We start from the raw sequence: 22808 nt of genomic DNA on the forward strand, positions 1-22808 counted from the left end.
AAAGACTTCAGAAAGGTGGGTTGCGAAACTTCCTTGAGAGTAGGTGGTTCGCGTGGCTTAGGCCACAGACAATAATTTTTGTGTGAGAAACCCTCACTAGCACGTGACCATCAAATTTTGGTGCGTGGGGCCAATTCTAGCTTTGAATTACAGCATTGCTGTGGCTTTTGGCTAACGGAAATGTGGATCAACTTACAGAAGTGGGAAGTGGGAATTTTGTCTTTGCTGGCAGCCCACCTTTATTGAGGTTCTCCACTTTAAATCCTGTCAACTCCCGATCGGGCTTATTGCAGGGCTACCCGTGGCTTGAGTGCCTGCAGCTTGGCTGGCATTGTATGGAACCAATCGCTGTATTAATAGAGGGAGTTTGTTTGCTGCTGGCGCCCAGAAATGTAGTTTGATATTTTGCAAGTCTCCACGCTGAATAATGATGACGAATAACGAATGGTCAAGATTAGGATTTCTGTCGTCGGGCCATTGATCTTGCCTACACAACTGGCTTTCTTTATTCTCACGAACACATTTTTTGCTGCTTCTAGGAACGTTGATTCTTTTGCCCCTTTCGCCTGAGGCCGCTTTTTTACAATTCTTTTTTCATACACTTCTTCTAATTACGCTTGATGTGAGAACTCCAATAGAGTTCGCGTACTTGCTACGCTAGAGTACAGCTGAACCTCTTACATCATGGGAGACACTATCCATTTCTTGAAGTCATGACTAGATATCACTAGTACGGATTGTTGATTTTGATCTGGCATGTCAAACTCTTTGGCAGGTGAAACCTAGAAGCTCGGGTTTATTCAACACATGATCGTGCTCGTGAAGAATATCATGGCACTATGAGAAGATGTGCCTTTTATATTAGGCATGACTGGAACTTGGGAACTATCTTATAATGGTCCAAATCTAGCACAAGTTATGCTTTGTACGTAAGAGGATGTTCGCTGACAAGTTTGTAGATCATATTTTGGCCTCAATGAAACTTGCCTATCCCGTCTTGACCGTCAAGCGATGCAAAATGGGAGATGGGGCGGGACCTTCCTAGAAAGATGTCTAGTCCAATTTCTGAACATCAGTTGCTCTATCTATCAACTGGGCATGGTTATTATGCGGCTTCTATAAGTCTTGGGCCATCGCTTTGCCCAGGGTTGTAGAAGGAAGCTTTTTATCAAACTATGCGGTCATGTGACCTGCAGATAGGACGGATGGGAGCTGCTAGTATACTCGCGATATTTACCTACCATCGAGCCCAACATTGGATAAAATTGACAAAGGGCGGTGAGACAAAACAGCGAAGGTGATGGGGGGGGGGGGGGGGGGCGTGATATCAAACAATGCGAGCCGACAAAGAAAGAATATCTCTATCGCCCCATTGATTTCCGAAAACTACTATTCTACTACACGCACATGTGGCGATGATGGCTGTTTTGAAAAAAAAAAACAGGAGTGTCATGACTTTGCATCTTGGAGCAAGCTGTTATGCTTGGTTTAGATACGGCCTAATAGGAGGTATAATGGGCGAGGCATCGACGATGGCCTCGATGCTTCGGTGCACTTAAGTATAACATGAGTGTCTCTTGGGTTTTCCATTGACTACTGAATTTGGCCTAAGTTGTCAACAAGTCTTCTAGACGGCGTTTGGCAGCTAGAGAAAGAAGTCTCGACGACTGTCAGCAGCTAGGCTTCCATTCTTTGAAAGGACAATGTGATCGGAGGCACTTAATATTTATCTCGTGTCAAATGGCTCTTTGGCATTTTGGATCGAGGCTAGCCCACAGGTGTTGCTGATGAAATGCAAGCTAGAATTAAAGGTTCGCCCCGGTGCTGGTCTTGGTGCTGTGCTGGCTGGGTTCATGTATTGGTGGGATAGCCATGGTGTGTAAAATTTGCCCTCGTCCATGTTTGGCTGCCGTTTTCTACCTCGTCCTACTTTTGACTTGGTCAAATCCAGCCTCCTAACGTCTCCACAATCCATCTTCTTTCTACATCTTGATATTTCTCCCACCCATCATAACCCCAGCTCTGTCCTATCCTAATACATAACTTTCTTAATAACAACACAGCATCGCCATTACTGCCATAAAAATATCCGTTCGCCCTCACAACAAAACCGCTCATATTCTTTGAAAAATTCGCGATGTCTGACGACTCTTCTGATCTGTCATCAATTTCATCTTTATCACCGGCGCCATCAGATTCTGAGCCTGAAACTATTGATCAAAACAAGAAGGGCATTTTGAAGTTTTTCAAGACAACACCTAAGGCAAAGTCCAAACCAAAGGCTAAAGCCCGGTCCAAAACGCTATCCAAGGCTCAAGCCAAGCCCAAGTCACAGTCGCAGCCACAGTCACAGGTCAAACCCAAGCAAAAGAAGATCATTGTAGCTTCCAAGGAACCGTCCCCGCCTCTACGCAAGAGAGAACCATCCCCTCCACACGAATATGTGTTTGCTGATAATCCAGACATTGCGGTATGTACAGAATAATTTGTTCCTCCGAGGTTGTGACGATGTGACCTGTCGCGTCAGGATGCTGTTGATTCTGGCTGTTTTGCACATGTAAGGCAGGGCTAAAATGCATTGCGGCTAACGTTTCATTCGTCTGGCAGTTCATTGTAATGTTTCGAGCGCGATTCAACGATATTTTTTCTGCACATCTTGCAACGTTTGGCCCACAAGAATTTGAAAACGACATTACCGACTTTTTTCCTGGAAACCGCGTCGAAGGGTTTCTCTGCGCGCTGCTCATGCTCATTCTCAATCGTAAACAGGACGTCAAGTATGGCACCCCCTGCGATCGCTATTCTACTGCGTCGCGCAAGCCTTTACTGACTATGATCACTGCTTTAGGCCCGGCCATTACAATCGCGCCTTGGAAGAAGCCATCTCTACTCATAAAAATCAGTGGCCCAAATCTTGGGAGGGGAAAAGCCCCGTTTCGGGAAGTAATACTTTCCAGACTCTGGCGCCAAGCGACAAGGTAAGATTCATTCTTGGACGTTTCCTAGCTGCAGGACTTTTGAAGTAATTTAGCTCGCTAACCCTTTTACTAGCTTATCCTTTTACGCACGCTCATTCATTGGGCGCTTGCTTCATCCGAGTCGATTCGAACCCTAGTTGCGAAATCATACAAAAACCGCCATGACGAAGATCGTGCAATTCCTCTTTCAGTACAGGCTTGGGGCTCTGATAGCGACAAAAGACGCTACTTTCTCATCGAAGGCCGCGATGGGACTTCCTTCAGAATATACCGCGAGAGCAATTTTCAAGGGCTCAACCGCACATGGTGGTCCGTTGCAGACTCTATTGATAGCTTGAAGGCCTTGGCTACCAGTTTGGAGGAGAAGGATGGAGGTCCCAAGGCGAAGAGTCTTGCGCATTCAATGCGCATGGCAATACCCCGTCTTGAGGAGAGCGAGGAGGTAAGAAACTACATGTTACGGGAGACTAGACTATTACTAAAAAGTTGTAGAAACGTCGCCGTCGCGAGTACCGGCTCAAAACAAAAGAACGCTTCCTCAGACCCGACCCGGCTCACTCTCTTTACGAAGGCCGCACCCGCGGAAAGCGCGTCAAATACACGTTTTCAGATGAAGAGGATGTTTTCACCGATTATTCCGCCCGCCGCTCTACGAGGAACACCCGCAACCATACTCCAGAAGATGCTCAAATTCCGGTGCAACACTCTAGATCCACCCGATCCACGCGCCTTAATCCGGATGCTCAATTGAGTGGTACTGAAAGCGCGCCCAATGACTCGAGAGAACCTTCGGTTGGGGCTAATGGCAGACCTCGCCGACAAGCTGCCCAAAACCAAGGCTCCAAGCGTAAATCCCTCCATGCAGCTGAACTCAACGTCTCCGACGACGATGATCAAAACATTCCGGAAGCAGATGATGGTGGCGAACACATTCCAGACGAGTCCAACAGTGAGGATGAAGAGGAGTTTGCTGGCGATGATGAGATGGGCGATGATGACGAAGAAGTTGTTCGCGAGTCAAAGAATAAGACCACCAAGGCAAAGGCAGCCGCTGAACGTCCAGATGATACAAACAATCCTGACGGATTGTTGTCGCCTAGTGCGGATAGCAATGGTAAAGACCATGGCCCTACACGGTCTGATTGCCAGGAAGTTTCTGTAACCAACTCCCTTGAAACGCCAGACGAATCACCGCTTGGTAACAGGCAGACACCAGAACCGGAGGTTGAAGGTAATAAGATTAAGATTACTCTCAAGTCTTCCGCAAGCGCTTCTAAGAGGGGCACTTCACTGGCTTTCAGGGGCAGTCCCGACAAGCCACATGCGTCAATGGTTACTAGCCCTGGGGTTGATGCATAGAGCAACCGACTAAGCCCATCTTCCGAATGATCGAATGATGTGTGACTTTGAAATTATTTTCGGATATACACAGCCACGCTGTTATTTTGCAGGAAGAAGAACTATGCTTGTAGACAATAAATGCTGTGGAAGAAGGTTGACGGTGGTTTGCGGGCCTAGGAAAATTTCTAGTTTTTAGAAGTCATATATACCATTCTGTGGTCGTAGAAAATTATATGCTATTCACTCTCAATACCCTACATTAGGAGGGCTCGTTATGATACAGGCAGAAAACACGGCAAACATGGAAAAACAAAGGAAAACAGCGAGGGTGTGTGATGAACAAATGCTGTCCAGAGCTGGAGTTCTAGTTTATATTCTGCGCCTAACAACAGGTGCAGGCGGTACAGGCCAGTTATTCACACCGTACCACCATCGTCGCACTCGGGCTCCCAGGCTAGTCCCATGAATCTGGGCAGAGCGATTCCATTGTTGCCACCCGCATAGGAATAGGTTGTAAACAATGCCCTGCATCATGGGCATGATCATTTGGTCGCGGATTGTGATGAGAGCGACCTTCCACCAGGTATCAGCCTTGGAGATGCTCTGAAGATAGCTCTGCTCGAAGCGAAGATCGGGGATAGCTGGCAGCTTGTGCTTTTGCGGCGGAACTAGGATGTCTTCGGAGTAGTAGTCGTATGATCCGGGGCTTGATCCCTTGTGCTCTAGTACGAACGTTTCTCCTTGCGAGGTTGCGGGCGCGTCTCGCGGGTCGGCGTTTTGAAAGGCGCTTTGTGGCTGGGTAGCCTTGAGGGCCTCAACCACACCCTTAGCTGCCGCAGAGGACATGTTCTGAAGAGGGACTGGTGAGGGAGTCGATAGTATCAAGATGAGTCAGGGGGGCAGACGAGGGGACGACTAGGAGTTCTTTTGAATCGAGGCAGTCTGTAGCTGAATTTCTGCTTGACGATACCGTGCGGCCTGAAAGCTGTTCCTCATAGATGATGGACTCTGGTAGGTAGCTATTTGAAGTGGGCCGAAAGCGGTAGGCGGTGAAGCGGATACAGTTTGTCTCTAGCTGCCGGCAAATTTTTGGCCAAAAGATTTGCCCCGCTATACTAGCTCGTCCTTCAATTGCTCGTTTAGCGGGGTGAGCTAGGCGGTGAGCTGAGTGAAAGTATACTTTTTATCCTTGAGCTGCGCTCAAGATTGTCCCTTTCTGCTGCATACTTCCTGGGGACACTGTGTTTTTTTTCCTATTGCTTATTGCGTACTGATTTTTGCTTTTTTGCTTTTTTGCTTTCCGCTTCATGTTTCATCATTTATGCCTAATCATGTAAACTGAATGCTGTGCTATACAAGCTAAGGCCTGTCTTCAGCAAGGAAACGGTTCCCATGTCCATGTAACTCGTAACTTGTACTTTGTACCTCTAGTCATTAATGAGTTGCAGAATACCCACAACGGGGTCACAAACTGGCCCACCTTTCTTGAAATCTTGTTTTTTTTTTTCCAACGCAAACGCTAAGATTTTTGCACTTGCTTTCTTTTCTCCATTAATTCTCCTCCTGTTTTGCTGCTCAATCCTCATCGCAACCACCTCTAGCACCGACTTTGTCTGTGATAGCAGAGCACTTTGCCTGGATCACTTTACCCATCTTCTTTTCTATTAACTGTCTACTGAGCTGTTGCTCCCCACCACAATCATGAGCGATCCTACAAGTGCTGAGGCCGAGAAGAATGTGAGTCTAGCACTATATTGCTCCAGTAAACGTCGCAGGCAAGGTGGAGAGACGTATCTCTATGCCTAGCCTTTGAGCTTCGAGACATGTCACACACTACTTGCTTAACCTCAATGTCTTGCTCTTGGATCAGAAGCTGCCTAGTCCTTCAGAATACAACTCAAACTCAATATATGCCCCGCTTCAAGAGACATCCATCCACAAAGTATGAATGCTAACACCCAGTCTTCCTCCTACAGATCGAGATCTGGAAGGTCAAGAAGCTTATTAAGCGTCTTGAAGCCGCCCGCGGTAACGGTACGAGCATGATCTCCCTGATCATCCCGCCCAAGGATCAAATCTCGCGTATTTCCAAGATGTTGGCTGAAGAATACGTATGTATACGCACCAATCGCGCACACACTGGCCTAGTAGATCCCCTGCTAACAATGCATCATATCACAGGGTACCGCTTCCAACATCAAGTCTCGTGTCAACAGACAGTCGGTCCTTTCTGCCATCACCTCCACCCAGCAGCGTTTGAAGCTCTACAACAAAGTCCCCCCCAACGGTCTTGTCGTGTACTGTGGTGAAATTCTGACCCAGGAAGGCAAGGAGCGTAAGGTCAACATCGACTTTGAGCCTTTCAAGCCTATCAACACCTCGCTGTACCTTTGCGACAACAAGTTCCACACCGAGGCGTTGGCTGAGTTGCTAGAGTCGGACCAGAAGTTTGGTTTCATTATCATGGACGGTAACGGTGCCCTTTTCGGTACTCTGAGTGGAAACACCCGTGAGGTCGTCCACAAATTCACTGTCGATCTGCCCAAGAAACACGGACGTGGTGGTCAATCCGCTCTTCGTTTCGCTCGTCTACGTGATGAAAAGCGTCACAACTATGTCCGCAAGGTCGCTGAGCACGCCGTGCAGAACTTTATCACCAACGACAAAGTCAATGTCGCTGGTATTATTCTGGCTGGTTCCGCCGACTTCAAGAACGATCTAAACGCCTCTGACATGTTTGACAACCGTCTGGCTGTCAAGGTTATCAAGGTTGTCGATGTTTCATATGGCGGTGAATCTGGCTTCAACCAGGCTATTGAATTGTCGGCCGAGACCTTGAGCAACGTCAAGTTTATCCAGGAAAAGAAGCTCATTGGCAAGTACTTTGAGGAGATCTCTCAGGACACCGGTCGTATCTGCTTTAGTGTGGAGGATACGCTCAAAGCACTCGATCTTGGTGCTGTCGAGACTCTCATTGTCTTTGAGAACCTGGAGGTCACTCGCTGGGTTCTGAAGGACAGCACTGGTGCTACTCAAATCCTGCACACAACCAAGGAGCAGGAGCAGAACAACCGCGAGAAGTTCATGGACAAGCAGACTGGGCAGGAGATGGAGATTGTTGAACAGTCCTCCTTCCTGGAGTGGATTGCTGAGAACTACAAGAACTATGGTGCCAACCTGGAGTTTGTGTCTGACCGCTCTACTGAGGGTAATCAGTTCGTCAAAGGTTTTGGTGGTATTGGTGGCCTGCTCCGTTACAAGGTTAACTTTGAGCAACTGGCTGATTACTCGGATGATGATGATGACTACTACGATGATTGACTTCCCAACTCCCTCGTTGCCGACGAGGCTCGAGCTCAAGTTGAGAAGTCACTTCGTTCCGAAGCAGCTCCGTCAGTTGCCACGGCCGTTTCCGAGCCGCTGCCAGCTGGCCCCCAAGCCGCGCGCACGATGGCCGCTGTTGTTAGTCAGGGCATGAGGTACCCTGGCCAACTCGGTTGCTTTCGGGCGCTTCGAGCCCATTGTCCGAGCCCGCTTCGCTCCGTCGTGACTACGATCTGAGCAAGTGGAGCAACCATGCCAGGGAACTAGGCGCAGACTTGAAGCCAAGCTGGCGTATGCTCTATTAAGCGATTACAATATTGCCAGTTAAGTGCAAACGCCTCTTGTGCCGATACATGCTGTTCTTTTTCACTGGACAGCCTCGCGAGCGAAAGCTTTATGTGGTTCGGATGAAGCAGGCAACGCGGTCTGGCCTTGAGATAGACGCGTTGTGGCAAATATGCTACTCTCTTTTTATTCCTTTCCTATTCCGCTTCTTTCTACTGTTGTTTCTTTTCTTCCTTTGCTTCAAGTTGCGGTTGGGATATGTTGTAGTCATAGACAAAAAGTTTTCCTCAGCGTATAAGACAGCGATGCATTCCATCCTAGACGAAGGAGGGATAGGCGAGAAGCAGTGTCGGAGTTGGATGATAGGAGCGGAACTTCTGCCATTCCACCTAAAGTCTATATTTGGGATTGGTCTTTTATTTTCTATATTATAAAAGCATAGTGATGAAACAACATGGTCGTATCTTGGGAAGTCACCAAGAATTGTGCATATGACAAGGTTATGTTAAGATGTAGAATGAATTGAGGCCATGTAATATCGCTGAGCAACACAGAAACGACAGTGTCGTTTCGTGCTTTAAAATATTCGAAAGAGAGAGGCATGCGGTGTCTCACTATCGTCGCGTTCTTAGATATGAGGAAAGATGCAATCGCCAATCCGCTTCGTTAGCAGCAGTCTTCCATGCACTCGCAGCACTCGAAGCAGGCTAAACCCGCACAAATGCCACAGCAAATACCCTATAAGAACGGAGGTTATAGTGTTAGTCAAGGGGACGGGCTTGGGGCTACAGAATCAAGAAGTCGAGGAAACTCACACCACCCTCGCCGCCGCCACGTAGACGTGAAGGACTCGTTGACATAGGGTCCTGGGCACGCTGTGATGGGAGGAAAGATATTGTTAGTAAGTTGGCCAGCTTTCATAGGTCATGACGGTGATTGAGGGGGGGGAGGGTAGCGTCAGTATACGTACGGGCTGCTGGGTTTCCGCTTCACCCTGAGCTGTGGGCACCATTGGGATGGGCTGGGGCTGAATTTGTTGCTCGACAACAGGCATGGTAGGTCACTGTATGTGGTGTTTGTGTATATGTGTGTGTACGTAAACGTGGATGTACAAATATATCAGTGTCCTATGGGTATAGACGAGATATAGAAGTAAAGAGAACGAAGGAAAAGGAGGAAGGAGGAAAGAATAGAGTATGGGGCTATCGAATGATCACAAGCAGGATGTCGGCAATGCTGACAGCGCCAAAATGACGAGGAGGGGGCGAGGAGGGGACGAGGATGTTATATAGCCGTTCATATACAGCAGCCAAAGGTTTATCGTCGCGGCAAATGTCCTAGTCGGCAACAAGAAACCACACGCCACAGATCCCTCTCCTTTTCCCCTCCCCCTCCTCATGGGATAGCGAATAGGAACTGACGCTGCGTACGGAGAATGGCAAAACACGTTGTCCGTCAAAGATGAGGTGGCCTGCGAGGCTCCCCTTCGTAGGCATGGTGTTAGTTATGGTGTTAGTCCTGGTGCATCCTGACCCAGCCTCCGGCCTAGTCTGCCTATGCTATGGCAGCAGTGTTGTTGGGGGCATTTTAGGGCTTCCTGGCTTATCTCTAATTGGTTGGAACCTTTGTCTCAGAGGGAGAAACCCTGATGCGTGCGTGTTCCGGCAATGGGATTATCAGGTTATCTCAAAGATCATAAAAGCACTAAATCAGCGATACCAGACTTGCATGATCATGAAGTTTCAAACAACGGGCCCAATGTAGGAATAATTTAGTGAAGCAACCCCATTCATCAGTCACATGTACCAAGGAAGAGCCAGGGGTGGGCAGTCAGGTATTTTGGTGTGTGGTGTGGGTGTGCGTCGGACAGAAAGCCAAGTTCCAAGTTCTTTGAGAATGCTTTATGCTTTGTTGCTTTGTTGCTTTGTTGCTGCTTTGTGATTGTTACCGTCAGCCTTAAAATTCTTGGCATTTGCTTGTTTTGACTTTCGTCTGTCTCGTATCTCCATCTATCCAGCGCCATTTAGAAGCTTGGAGGCCTCTAGTAGCTTGCTTATAGTACATGGCTACCCACGCCCATTTGTACTACGCACAGTATGGGAACCCATGATGCAGCTGACGCACTCACTATTCACGCGTGGCGAAAATAACAGGGACGGGAAAACTTGGGCCAGGCTCAAGGCAGATTTCTTGCTGCTCTTGAGATCCGCAGACGCTGGAGAAGTTGTGTTTTATATGATTATTCCTGAGAAACTACAGTATATAGTATTATAGATCCACTGCACTTAAATCACGTGATGCTGGACTGGCGTACGGGTTTTCGGCCCAGATTATACCTCTCGGCGTTTATCTAGCTCGCGATTGCCGACTAGCCATCTAGTATAGGCCTGTAGCTGTTGTCATCGGCTGCAAGCCTCTGTTCTGCTTCCTCTTCTTCATCTGTCGCCACGTCATAAATAAAGTACTGCACAAACACGCAAAAATCCAGCATCAGCGTGGCCGAGCTACCAGCTAACCATGACGCATTGACCAGCATGTATTGTCCATACAGTGCCCACGCCTCGCCAGGCGCACACACGCCCGTCTCGCCATCGGGGCCGGTGCTAGTGCATTTAGGCTCATAAGCCAGCACGGATAGCACGTATGTCACGTTTCCTAGACAAGCAAACAGGAAGAAGAGCATGCTCAGGCCATCCGTGCTCTTGCGACGGTAGTTGAGCACGAGCTGCGGCAGCCGCGACAAAATATACAACGCCGCACACAGATAGCCAAACACCTGGCCCCAAAAGTCCAGCTGGGGTGGCGCGTCGGGCACTGGCTGCACCGGAGGTAGATCGCCATCCGGTGAGTGTGGAGGTGCCAGGGCACCAGTACGTGCGGACAGGAACCATCCTAGGAAGCCAGCACAGATGACCATAAGCACAGCAAAGGTATTGAGAAGCACACTCTGGGCGGTTGACGATGGCGCTGTAGCGGGGGCCGTTTCCGAAGGCAATTGGTCGTGGACAAGCGGCACAGCGGGAGAAAGATTCGTCCAGTCGGAACCGCGTCGCTCACGGTGATGCGCCGAGAGCGTGTTCGCGGGTGCGCAGAAGCTAGGCGAGGTTTCTGGTTCCTCAGGATCGAGAAGGCGAGTGCGCTCCGTCGGAGGCGAGATCGACTTGGAAGAGACTTCGTCCTTCCACGTAAAGCCACGATAGTAGAAGCATTGGCCGAGGAGAACCATGTCAGCGATCGTGTAGTAGAAGGCAAGTATTATCTGTGACGATGACCAATTGTTAGTGTCTTCGGCAAGTCAGGTCAATATCAAGGCCAGCGTACCATAGTTGGCAGGATGCCCTGCATCAAGCCACCAATAATATTGAAGACATCGCCGACAAGCCACACGATGATAAACTGGATAGAAAGGCCGTCGGTGCTGCTGCGACGGAAATTTTGGAGGATTTGAGGTGTGAATACAACAACTACGAAGGATATATATGTGTTAGTTTTTCTTGGCTATGAGCACGAGTGAGTTGACGTCATAGAAGCCAGCCCCAAGTAGTTACTGCGATACGATGCGAAAGCGAGTGCGCCTACTTGCTAGCCCTACTTGTAGACGAATCAAAGCAGATGGGCTCGCGAGGCAGGAGGAAATAAAGGGTTTATATAGTCGGGCCAACTTACCCCAGCAAGCAATCGAGATAGATCTAGAGGGCACACATCGCATGTCAGCATGTCACTTCCTATTGTTTCAGACACAGCTGCACTCTGCACTCCTAGGACGCTTACCCGCAGATTCCCGAGATAGCTTCAACATCGAGGTTGAGAGGCTGCATGGGCGGTACGACCATCATGGCTAGGTTTTGACGATGATGCGACGAGTTTGCTGTTGTCGCGGTTGATGGTGGTTCGATCCGGTTCGGTATAGGGTAATGATGCTCTGTATTTTCAGGGGATTTGCCACTGTAAATTGAACTTGAAACTTAAACAAGGCAGAGCAAGGCTGCCAATAAAGTATGGTCAAGTCACGGCAATTGCAAAAAAAGAAATCAAAGGAGAAAGCAACTTAGGAAAAGGCGCTTCAGCTGTTTTCGGCTTCTTCGTGCAAAGGCTGATAGTTTGATTCGCCCTTGCTTCTATTCTTTTTGTTTTGTCTTTTCAAAGCTTCTCCAAGAACGGAATGAAGTTTTTTATTTCCCTTCATTTCTTCCCCTTTGCGCCTAGAGTTTTTCGCCTCTGCGTCATAGTTATAAAAGGCTTAAAAGAGTAAGGATTTGGACCTGCATATTCGTAACCCTTAGAGGGAGAGCTTGAATAGGGTTATAGTACTTGCCGTTTTTGTATCATGATGTGAAGAGAAATGTGACAGAACTTGTAGCTCGATCCTACGTGTAACTAATTCATCATGCAAACACTGCGTGCTTCATTAGCTTTGCGGTGTCTTTCGTTGTCTCGGCCATTATGCTCCCAACGATGGGCAAGCTCATGGTCGGCTGCTGACCTCCAAACTATTAAGACAAAGCTTGTTTCCCAACCCCCTAAGATCATCGATGATTTCCTCACGCCTACACAATCTCACCTACTGTCCCTCTCTCTTACCGGGGCCTCGCGCTCACTAGAGCCCTGCGCTCGCCCATCGCCCTATGCTTCTGCTTCTTTTGCCCAGCCGCTTCCTTATGGCGCACACCTAGTCCACTTTCCCATTCGTGCCACCCCGCAGGAGCTCTATCCTGACGGGACCGATGCCGACCATCTACCCCACGAGTTGCTGCCGAAGCGTATGTGGGAAGGCGGCGAGGTGCAATACTCCCCAACGTGGCGTAGACAACTGATTATGGATGGCCGCCGTGCTGTATGTGTTGAGACCATTGGCGATGTGCGACTAGCCAGGAACAGCCAGTATATGCTGGTTGATGTACGGCGGAGTTATACGGCGGTAGATGGTTGTAGAGGTGCTGTAGATGTTCAAAAGGCACTGGATAATGCTGCTGTTAGGGAAAGGCGGACGCTGGTGTTCATGCCCAAGGATACTGACATCGCAGCTGTGCGGAGGAGGCCTGTCAAATGTGAGCTACTCACCATACATATTAATTTGAGGCGCATGCTGATATCTGTTTTACTAGGTCCGTGGACGCCGCAATACACGCAGGTGTTTACCCCATCAGACCTTACACTTTTCAATTTCAGTGCTCTCACCTACAATGCGCACAGGATCCACTACACCAGTGGCTACGATGGTTTCTCCCGGCCCGTCGTCCATGGCCCATTGACGCAGGCTTTGATGCTGCACGTGCTGAACAGCTGGCTTCCTGATATAAACATCGAGAGCCTCAAGTATAGTAATGTAGCACCGCTGTTTGCTGGGGATCAGCTTTCTGTATGCATAGCTCGGCGCGATGGCGCTGTGCGTCTATGGATCACCGGGCCTGATGGCGGTATGGCCGTCAAGGGAACGGCATTAGAAGCTGGCAGCGAATGAATTCGGCGGTTCGGTGGTGTCGAGACAAGAAGAGCTCGTTCATTGTCTTGGTATAACATGCTAAAAAAAGCCTAGACATGGGAAATCAACAAGGATCACTAGTTCAATAACTTGTAGTTGAATTAAATACGTCTTTCAAACGAAGATGAACAAAAAGCAAACACCGGAAACATGTTATGTGTTGGTGGGTGGGTTTACATCTTTTTCTGCCTTCTTTTTCGCAAAGTGGCTTGTTTTCCAACACGTTGCCATACTTTTGTTGCCTGCCGCCCTGAATACTTCATCTAAGCTTTCGCCTCTCTTGAGTGCATCTAGCGCTTGTTTCGCATTATCCGCGCTGTCGAGTAGGTTCCCAATGTCGTGGGCTGCGCGCTTACGCGTAACGAAGCCCCTTAACCCCGGTTCGCGTTGTTTATCGTTGATGGTTTTAAACAACTCAAACATCACCTCCCAGTCCTTGAGAACTTGTGCCTCTATCTGATCGCGTTCCTTGGGAGACAGCTGTTCTAACTCGCGTACACTCTGGATGATGCGTGCACGCCGAACCCAGGCTTTGGGCTGGCGATGTCTTTGTGCTTGTCGCACAACACCCTTAGCAGCATATACTATTGACGTCGCAGCAGCAATGTTTTTGATGACCAGGCCACCAAGTCCCATACCAACGCCTTTGACAAAGCCGCGTGTACCGCCAGTCTTGGCGCCATGGTATGGCTGCGTCACAACACCGGTAAAGGCATCATACACACCATAGACGATTTCTGTCTGGGTGGCGCGAAGCCCGGACTTAATACCTGTCACCCGAAGTTGCGGACGCACAGTCGTATCACCATATAGTAGGGGTGCATTGTGGAATCCCTGAGCAATTGCATTGCCCACAATAAGTGGCATGAGAAAAAGAATTAGAGCCGAGCGTCCAACGCCCGATGCAACTGCACGGAGATACTCGTCTTTAGGAGGTGCAACACCAGGTGGCAGAAATGGATCTTCTGGCATAGGTTCATTCTTGAGGTTTTCCTGAATGGCCGCTGCTGTATGGGTCGACGTTCTTTGTAGGCTATGAGAATGAGAAAAAGGGGCAGGGTCTTCCCCATTTGCTGTAGCATCCGAATCGCCTTTAGCCTCACTTCTATGCTGAGATTTGTGGTTTTTGTGTGCTGTTTTGGCTAGATTTACTGGCACGCCAACCACACTGACAAAGATCTTGCAAACGCCTTCGGCAATCGTCGAGATAAGCCCAGTAATGGGCTCGCCAGGCCCATAGAAATCGCGAAACTCGTGATGCTGAATCAGATGCATTTGCTTCCAAGTCAACCTTTTCTTCTCTACAAGAATGGCTGCGGCTAATGGGCTAAAGCGTGTCTTGCCCCAGCGGGTGGCCCATACAGCAGTATGGCCATCTAGAATAGAGCAATGCATTTTGTCTTTCTTCAGATCCAGATGGCTGTGAAACAGGTTAACTGTGTTTTCAGCACCGTCTCCATCTTGAGCAATGGAATCGGCCAGCTTCTGCACAGCGACCTTAGCCTCATCAGTCAACAAATATCTGATACCATCAGCAAACTTATCGGCTGTCAGCTCTTTGTATGGGATCACCTGAGGCCCAGCGCCGGACTTGGCAATCATACTGCCCCAGAAATTTTGGTCACCAAAGAAAGGCACTACCATAGTCGGCAAAGCGCATTTCAGGGCAATAGCCGTCGTTCCGGCACCCCCGTGAATCACAGCTGCACGGACTTTAGGGAAAAGCCAGTCATGGGGGATATTTCCTAACATGTAAATATTTTCCGGGACATCATCGCCACCAAGCTTTCCCCAGCCCTTAGATACAAGAGCACGAACACCAGCCTTACGGACGGCTTCGAAAATCATGTTGGTGAACGCGGTGGGATCGTCAACAACGATGGATCCGAATCCAATGTAGATGGGCGGTTCTTCAGAAGCGGCCAAAAACTCTGCTAATGCAGGCTCTGGTTGGTAGTTGGATCCATTGGTTGCAAAAACAAAGCCCGCAATGTCCACATCCGAGCCCCAGTCGGCAGGCTTTGGGACCAATCCTGGGCTCCAAATATATGTGTACGGCAAACGTAGTCGCGAAAGTGCTGCGGGAGCCCAAAAAGCTGAAAGGCCATCCAACGATAGGGTTTTGATGCGCAAATCATTCACGAGATCTCCTAAGCCCTGCCACACCATCATGTCCACTAGTGGGTATGAAACTAGATTGGCAGCACCGGGCTCTACGTTGGAGTGCTTGATAGCGGCCATCGGATGAGGGAAAGCTTGGGTTGGACTGTAGGGGAAAGTAAAGACAATGTGAAGCGGGATGTTCAGCGCTTCGGCACAATGCACATGAGCGTAACTGGGCGGGTTGGCGATAATTGCATCTGCTACAAACGGCATATCATCTCCTGCTGCCATGACCTTAGAATTAAAGGCATACTTGGGATCGTCTGTAGCGCATACACACGCGCGCCAGAAACCTTCAAACATTTCCTCCATGCTAGCGCGTTTGCGACCGATTTCGCCTGCTTTGACACTCTCTAGCGTAGGAATCATGCCAGGATTCTTGACCATAAAAGCCATCAGCTGTGCCGGATCGCCACCCACGGAAAAATGCTCTAGGCCATATTCGTCTTCCGTGATTTGGCGGAAGTCTGGGTGGGTCGCAATCCGCACCCGGTGGCCATGCCTTTTCTGCAGCACTTGGCCGATGCGCAGGAATGGTTGTACATCACCACGGGAGCCAATTACCATGATGACGATATTCATACGCGGCACACGGAGTGGTGTCACCGTTGATGCCTCTGAAAGCCGAGGTGGCTTTGGCACCTGAGTAGCTGCCGGGTCACTAGATGCGGCTAGAGGAGAGATTGCGTCGGAAGTGCCTTGGTTATTTGCTGACATAGCAGCAGTAGCAGCCTCTTCAAGACGCCTGGAGCTTGGCGAAATGCCTAGTAGGCGTGCGAGACCCCCGCCATGGCTGTTGTCGTTGAGCGTGATGCTCAACCGACCATCAGACTGATCGAAGCGGCACCGCGACAGACAATTGTCTTGTCCAATGTTGAAATAGGAAAGGTCATCGCGATGTCGGCGACGCTGCTTAGTTATGGAGGCTGGATCTAAGGCATTGGCGGCCAGAATGCGCTGCCTATGTTGCATGTCGGTGTCTTCATCGAAAGAGCACATAGAGCCACAATCGCTTTCATTGCCTGGATAATTGCGATTGGCTTCCTGGGGGGCCAAGTGATTATTGGCTCCTGCCGTGTTTGCGCGGGTGCGATTGTAAAGATTCCGTTGGTTCTGCCGCTGCTGTTTTCCCGCATCCACAGGTTCAATCTGGGTCTGTGAGCGCATTCGGGTTGGAGTTACAGCTGAGCTCAAGCGGCGCAGAACTCCAGGCCTTGGAGACTCGCTGTTGTTGCGACTTGAAGCACTACGGACAGCTTCAGGCCGGGTCATTTCGATTCGCGGAGGGATGAAGCTGGGAAAGGCCACATTTTCGTCAGCATCATGAATGACTGTTTGAAGGCCAGCGCCGTCAGGAGACTGGATGTCATGGGCATGGAAGGCCATGTGTGCATCACTTGGCCTGTTGGATGCCATCTGGGAGAATGCTAGCGCGCGTGAAGTAGAGAAAGACGCAATGGATAAGACGAACAGAGATCAGTGCGACAAGACAAGATGCAGGAAATAAAGTGTCGTCTTAGATAAAAGTTTGAAGAGCAAAAGAAAGAAGGGTATTACAGGGGAGAAAGCTTGGATTGCCAATTGGCAATTGACAGAGACTTTGCCGAGGTGGCGGCGTTGATGGATAGCTTGCGAAGAGAAGTTGACCGTTTATGGCGTAGTGCATGACGACATAGCTGATTCGAAGGTAAGAGGGAAAAATAAATGCAAATAACGATAAAAATAAGATAATAAAATGATAAGGAGGTTTGAGATGATAGGAAACGATGAAGAAGAAGAGAAAAGAAAGCGATGACACAGAAATGAGAACGAGACAGGAAAAAAACTGAAATACCGTCCTTTCGAAGAAACTACAAGGTAACTACGAGCAAGCTTCATGGGCCTGGAAATTACTCCGTTACTATGTGGAAAGGCAGGAACCTAAAAAATGCCCGAGACTTGCTCGGGTTTTTTCTTGGCATCGATGAGAAACTTAAGCAAGAAGATGATGTTTTAGGAAGGATCAGTCTCGTTCTAAATTATAAGTGGCAGGAGCGGATAACACAAAGAAGTGCTATTTTTTACGCTCCCTTATCTTTTGTCTTTCCAAACCCACGATCTCCTCGAGTGTCAAAAGACAAGAACAAAAACCCCTGGTACTGCTTAGCCCCCTCTTCCGCTTTGATCATCTACAGATTGAATGACTAGAAGGTAGAAGGACAATCATCTCCTTTTCTGGCGCAATGAAGGGGGGGAGGGCATTGGCCAACTCATAGAGGCTGTACCACATTGCTTGTTAGCCTCTGCACTGATGGTCCTGTGCTCCAAGTAAAAAAAAGAGTATGTCTTGTCCGTAATGTGGTCTATGCAGAGTGATTGCAGAGTGATACGAACTGCTATGCTTTCGAGTCTATTTTAAGATGTTTATTGGGCTGCACTGTAGAGGACATGAATAAGCGTTCCGAAGAATTGCAAATGGGCTCCCCGGATGCATTACAGGGCTGCAAAACCTAAAATTCCGGGCCTTCTGGGGAACGCTGAAGCTCCATTCACCATCTAACAGCACTCTATTATATGTATATGTATGCCTTGGCTAAGTTTCGAGGTCTGCTTTGCTTTACCTGACCGGATTTGCCACATGGGCTAATCCCAGGCTTTTTTCCATGCCCTTTACCTTTCTAACAAGTTATGTCTATATTGCTTGCATTCATTGGCATGCCAGAAAAAGTGCTACTGTGATAAAGTTGAATCCTACATACCACAATCCTAAGAGACACTCGGTAAAAGGATCCCTTCCCTGTATGGTAGCTTAATCCAGACCAACATCCTCCCAACTACAATCCCCACCGTTGCTCGGCTAGAGCACACTACAGAATTACACATGTACCTTGTCCAGGCGATCCAACAACAAGTTTGCCTGAACCTCAAGTTCAACCAAATTCTTCTCTTTACCCAAGGCCATGACCTTTCTTGCCGCTTCGCCCAGCGGCAGCAAGTAACGCTGTTCCACTGCTTCAGGCATCGTCAAAGGTACCAATACACTATAGAGCGATGTCTCATTTTCCTTTGTTCCAAACATCAGTACCGCCAGGTTGACTGCTTGTAAATGTAGAGGGTAGTTTTGTGTCCAGCAATCCAACAACTCTGCATCCGTCATACCTTTCAAGTACTCGAGGCGAGGGAAAAGCACATACTGCAATGTATCGAGCGCCTCCGTGCTGGAAAACCGGCTGGAGGCAGGCTTGACTGGGGATAAAGGCATCTCGGCTCGCTCAATAGCATGGGGAAGGCCAGCCTGAAGCTCTTCACGCAGCCACGTAACAGCTTGGGCCTGCAATGATGAAAAAATGCAGTTTTCAAGCAAATCTTCCAAGATCTTTAGCCGATCAACATCATCGGGATCTGCGTGCAGAATAGCTCCAGCTAAAACTGTTGCGGCATTGCGCACAAGAAGTGACGGATGGAAAACAGAGACCAGTGTAACAAGGTGCAAGTATTCCATGAAGTTGGGTTTCGTTGTTGCTTTAGCTGCCGTGACCTTCTTGTTGCTTTCAAGGTAAAGGCCAATCACCATGAGTGCTTCTAGAGTTCCTGGATTGGCGGAAATACACGCATCGGCATCAGTTGCTAGGAAGCGGCCTAGAAGCTTGTAGTGTTCTGGAAAGATGTAAAGATCGGGGGTTTTATAGGTAGCATCGAACACTTCCGACGCAAAAGTCCAGTATGCTGCTAAGCATATCATGCCACCGGACGATAGTTTGATGGCTTCGGGGTCCTGTGGATCAGGCTCGGATCGGAGAGGAAAGATTTGTAAAGGAGATTCGCACAAATCCTTGACCTGGTCAACCTTGAGCTCTGTAAGGCCCAAATCAGCAGCCAATGACTACACGCGATATTTACTTAGTAAAATTGTTCTTTGTGCAAGCGATAACGCACCAACTTACCACAAGCTGTCCAATTTGTCCATCTCGTGCAACTAGTTCCGGGTCTTCCTTGAACGCCTGCATCCACGTCCGGCGTCCCGGAACAATCTTCTCCGGGACGTAGTATTCATTTAAGCGTGCCGCCCATGCCATGTCGTTTCCGTTGACATAGGCTTCAATGACACATGAAACAAATGTTCTAAGAAGCCGACTCTTCAGCTCCTCCTCGACCCTGTCGTTGGCTTGTTTGTTAACAGCTGGTGTGTCGGCCTCGGGATCCGGTGCCGTTACTCCGCCTTTTGCTGTAGGGAATGCCTGTGCCATAACTGTGCTGCTCTGGCGGTTGGGAAGAGGAGGCCGCGTCGCTCCTGGCTGCAATGCATATACAAGATCGATTATAGCCGCAGTTGCGCGTGGAGATGGGTTTGAACTATACACCTTGCAAACAGTAGCCAGACTGCTGTGCAAGAAGCGTGAGGGTGAGCGCACATCCAGACGCTTGTGCAGGATTCCGAGCATACCCAGCAATACTGAGAAGTGCGCGTTCGTTTTGTCCTGGTTTGTTTTTTCGTCGATGGATCTGATTTCGGCACTGGCCTCTTCGTTATTGTTGCCATCATCGCTATCTTCGTTGTCGTGTATTGTCTCCAAACTTCCATCGCCTAGTCTTTCAAGCGACTCAAGCACTTTGATAATAACTTCACGCGGGTTTCCCAAGCGAGCAATCGTCTGCAAGCAATCGGCACTTCCTGGCATTATCAATAGCTTGTCGACCAAATCCCAGCCAATGTCTTGGCATATAGCAGCATCTTGGAGTATCTCGAGCAAGGTGGGGAGGATCTCAGGACACAACGACTTTTCGATGATCGTGAGATAGGTAAAGGTATCTGTGGCTGGCGGTCGACTTTCCAACAACCTTTCGACAGCCGCTGCAGTCTTGTCGATGGGGACAGCGGGGGGGTTGTTGTTGCTCATTTTTAACGACAGGTTTTGAGTGAGCAGCTATAATAAGAGTTTATAGAAACGATGGGTGGTGGTTTCAGCAATGAATAACGAACGCTTAAATGCGCAAGAAAGAAGAAATGAGAAGTAAATAGGACAAGCACAATCGCTATCCAAATCAGCCTAAATTTGCTTCAAGCTCATCAATCAGAGGCGATGTCTTGTGCCTGTAGATCAGAAGCTTGCACTGCCCTCTTGCCTTTTCCTCTTGTGCTCTGTGGTGGCCTTGTATCTGGTCAAATGTGGATGCTTCTACCAACGTCATCGGCGAGTTTGTTTGCTCTTGTACTTTTACTGCGTATTTTGCTGCCAGGGTACTTCTGGCTCTATGGAATAAGTTCGTTTAAACTCTTAAAACACTCTGCCCCTGCCCAGACTTGCCCCTCATGGTAACATTCAACGGATGCAGAAGTGTGGCGCAAGAAATACGCCACAATCCAGATCAAGAAGTGGCTGCAGACCCTAACCTTAATGCGGTATCTAGAAGCTTGCTAGCAGCGAATAACAAAGACAATGTGAGCAGACAACAATTCACGCCCAGATTTTTAAAGACTTTTTCTCTGTTCTCCTTAGGCTATCATCTCAGCAATCTACTTGTACCAAGTTACTAAGAATAGTATTTGTTTCACTTCGTGTCCCTCATCAAACAAGCAAATCTGCTGTTTTTGTCACCCGACACACCACGACCTAACTACGTCATCGTTTATCATCGAATCCGTCCTGCTATAGCGAACCAGGCTCTGCACCTCGCACCTCCTTATATCTTAGCACTTGTGAAATGCAATCCTCGGCTATGGAGCTGTCTAAAAGGCCCAAGACGTCCTTCAACTTCTCGAGTTTGCCCACCGAACTACGTTTGTACATCATTGAGCTGCTGGCATCCAACTGGGCCTCTGAGCATCCCTCCGTAAAAGATATTCCACTGGCACCCCTCGCCTCTGTGAACTCCGAGTGGCAGTATGTCATAGAGAGATTCACTTTTAGCACAGTTTCCGCGGATCTTGGTGGTATTGAAATGCTCAAGAGGTTCGGTCGGCGCCGCAAGAAGCTCGTAAATATGATGGTCCTCAAGGTTACTCTTCCAGAATACCCCAACAACCCGTGCGAATCAAAAGAGACTTGGAAAGACAAAGTGAAAAACAATAAAGTATTCCGCGACACTATCATTGCTGTGTACACAGCGTTGAGTTCATGGGATGAAGACGAAGTGAAGCCGGGCGGGTTTGCCCTCACGCTCAAGGTCTGGTCTGCCAGCGATTTTAATCAATGTAGCACGGAGCTATGGCAAGAGAGACTAGCAAGCCACCGAGATATTGGTGCTCTCCGCTTTAATGAGTCGTATCTTGACATAGCAGGGTTTGATGATGAAGGGTCTCGTTTCATCGACATTCCATACGTGTACGTGGTTGGCTACTTCTCCGTAGATACAAACATCCCTCGGGTCATCAACCCAGCGGCCATATCGGAAATGGTAGCAAGCCTTCGGTTAGTCCGGGCTGTGTATCTCGGAGTGGCCAAGCACACAGAGGGTATCCATGGAACACCAGCAAATTACAAAGGAAAGCAAGCATACGACGAACCATTGGCGACCTAAGCAGACCAAGTCCTTACTAACATGCCCCAATATATAGACTTTATGATGCCTATGCTAAGATGGTCACCTTCAATAGAAACGGTTCATCTTATTGGCCGGAACACCGACGTCTCATGGAGAGAGCTCCCTCATGAGAGCATGACACAACAGGTTGATTTTGTATCAATAAACCAAGGTGTTTTCAGACTTATGAATAACGTTAAGTGCTTGCATCTCGAAAATCTCGTGCGGATCAAGAATTTCCTTGGCCCACTATGGCCTGATGAGGAGAATCCGCAACCGCTTCTAGAAACGAACCCACTGAAAGACACTTCTCCTTTCTACACCTTAATGGTGCTTGACATTCAGTATAGCTCGTTGCACTTTCCCATCACCTGGGAAGATGATGTCAATGACCTCAGTGACCATCCTGAGACCCAAGACTGGCGTCAGCGCGTGTCACTCGGCTGCGCGCGATTAGCATTGCTGATACCCAACCTGCGTCTCATGAAAGTATGGCAGAGGCCGCTCATGTATGCGGGAAAACACAGTCTAATGTATAAAGTGAGTGGTCTCGGTGACCCCGCCATACCCACAACAGCCTCTCTAGAATGGAATAGCACTTTTGGGTTTGCGCCATGGGAAGTGACCCTGCAGGCCTGGGCAGCGGTGGCGGCCAAAAACGCAGGCGTTGATAACCTCCAAGTCAGTATATCTATGGAGAAGAACTGGCGGACAGACGGCCAACCTCCCAAGTT

General features: G+C 48.8%; 8 protein-coding genes across 8 annotated transcripts; 4 read left to right on the top strand and 4 right to left on the bottom strand.

Moving 5' to 3' along the window:
• Window positions 1-2137: 2137 nt before the first annotated feature.
• On the top strand, window positions 2138-4337 carry HOO65_060479 (uncharacterized protein; the record flags this gene model as incomplete). The annotated part of the gene is made up of 6 exons (XM_071003739.1): window positions 2138-2470; window positions 2528-2557; window positions 2608-2777; window positions 2849-2978; window positions 3052-3420; window positions 3471-4337. 6 exons carry the CDS (start codon window positions 2138-2140, stop codon window positions 4335-4337), a joined length of 1899 nt encoding a protein of 632 aa, XP_070857829.1.
• Window positions 4338-4688: 351 nt separating this feature from the next.
• Window positions 4689-5165, bottom strand: HOO65_060480 (uncharacterized protein; the record flags this gene model as incomplete). Its single annotated transcript, XM_071001139.1, has 1 exon — window positions 4689-5165. One exon carries the CDS (start codon window positions 5163-5165, stop codon window positions 4689-4691), a length of 477 nt encoding a protein of 158 aa, XP_070857830.1.
• An 855-nt stretch (window positions 5166-6020) lies between these two features.
• Window positions 6021-7640, top strand: HOO65_060481 (Eukaryotic peptide chain release factor subunit 1; the record flags this gene model as incomplete). Its single annotated transcript, XM_071003845.1, has 3 exons — window positions 6021-6056; window positions 6296-6430; window positions 6501-7640. 3 exons carry the CDS (start codon window positions 6021-6023, stop codon window positions 7638-7640), a joined length of 1311 nt encoding a protein of 436 aa, XP_070857831.1.
• A 2656-nt stretch (window positions 7641-10296) lies between these two features.
• On the bottom strand, window positions 10297-11761 carry HOO65_060482 (Protein RTC2; the record flags this gene model as incomplete). The annotated part of the gene is made up of 4 exons (XM_071003881.1): window positions 10297-11187; window positions 11250-11392; window positions 11595-11617; window positions 11700-11761. 4 exons carry the CDS (start codon window positions 11759-11761, stop codon window positions 10297-10299), a joined length of 1119 nt encoding a protein of 372 aa, XP_070857832.1.
• A 554-nt stretch (window positions 11762-12315) lies between these two features.
• On the top strand, window positions 12316-13389 carry HOO65_060483 (Hydroxyacyl-thioester dehydratase type 2, mitochondrial; the record flags this gene model as incomplete). The annotated part of the gene is made up of 3 exons (XM_071003975.1): window positions 12316-12825; window positions 12883-12976; window positions 13034-13389. 3 exons carry the CDS (start codon window positions 12316-12318, stop codon window positions 13387-13389), a joined length of 960 nt encoding a protein of 319 aa, XP_070857833.1.
• Window positions 13390-13563: 174 nt separating this feature from the next.
• Window positions 13564-16989, bottom strand: HOO65_060484 (Sterol 3-beta-glucosyltransferase UGT80A2; the record flags this gene model as incomplete). Its single annotated transcript, XM_071001140.1, has 1 exon — window positions 13564-16989. The coding sequence occupies one exon, from the start codon at window positions 16987-16989 to the stop codon at window positions 13564-13566; it is 3426 nt and encodes a 1141-aa protein (XP_070857834.1).
• Window positions 16990-18427: 1438 nt separating this feature from the next.
• On the bottom strand, window positions 18428-20450 carry HOO65_060485 (Central kinetochore-associated; the record flags this gene model as incomplete). Its single annotated transcript, XM_071003770.1, has 2 exons — window positions 18428-19435; window positions 19497-20450. The coding sequence occupies 2 exons, from the start codon at window positions 20448-20450 to the stop codon at window positions 18428-18430; spliced, it is 1962 nt and encodes a 653-aa protein (XP_070857835.1).
• An 805-nt stretch (window positions 20451-21255) lies between these two features.
• HOO65_060486 (oxoglutarate iron-dependent oxygenase) lies at window positions 21256-22071 on the top strand (the record flags this gene model as incomplete). The annotated part of the gene is made up of 1 exon (XM_071001141.1): window positions 21256-22071. One exon carries the CDS (start codon window positions 21256-21258, stop codon window positions 22069-22071), a length of 816 nt encoding a protein of 271 aa, XP_070857836.1.
• Between the last annotated feature and the right edge of the window lie 737 nt (window positions 22072-22808).

The sequence above is a fragment of the Ceratocystis lukuohia genome (assembly GCF_044167205.1).
Source record: "Ceratocystis lukuohia strain C4212 chromosome Unknown Supercontig6_pilon, whole genome shotgun sequence".
Taxonomy (NCBI): Eukaryota; Fungi; Ascomycota; class Sordariomycetes; order Microascales; family Ceratocystidaceae; genus Ceratocystis; species Ceratocystis lukuohia.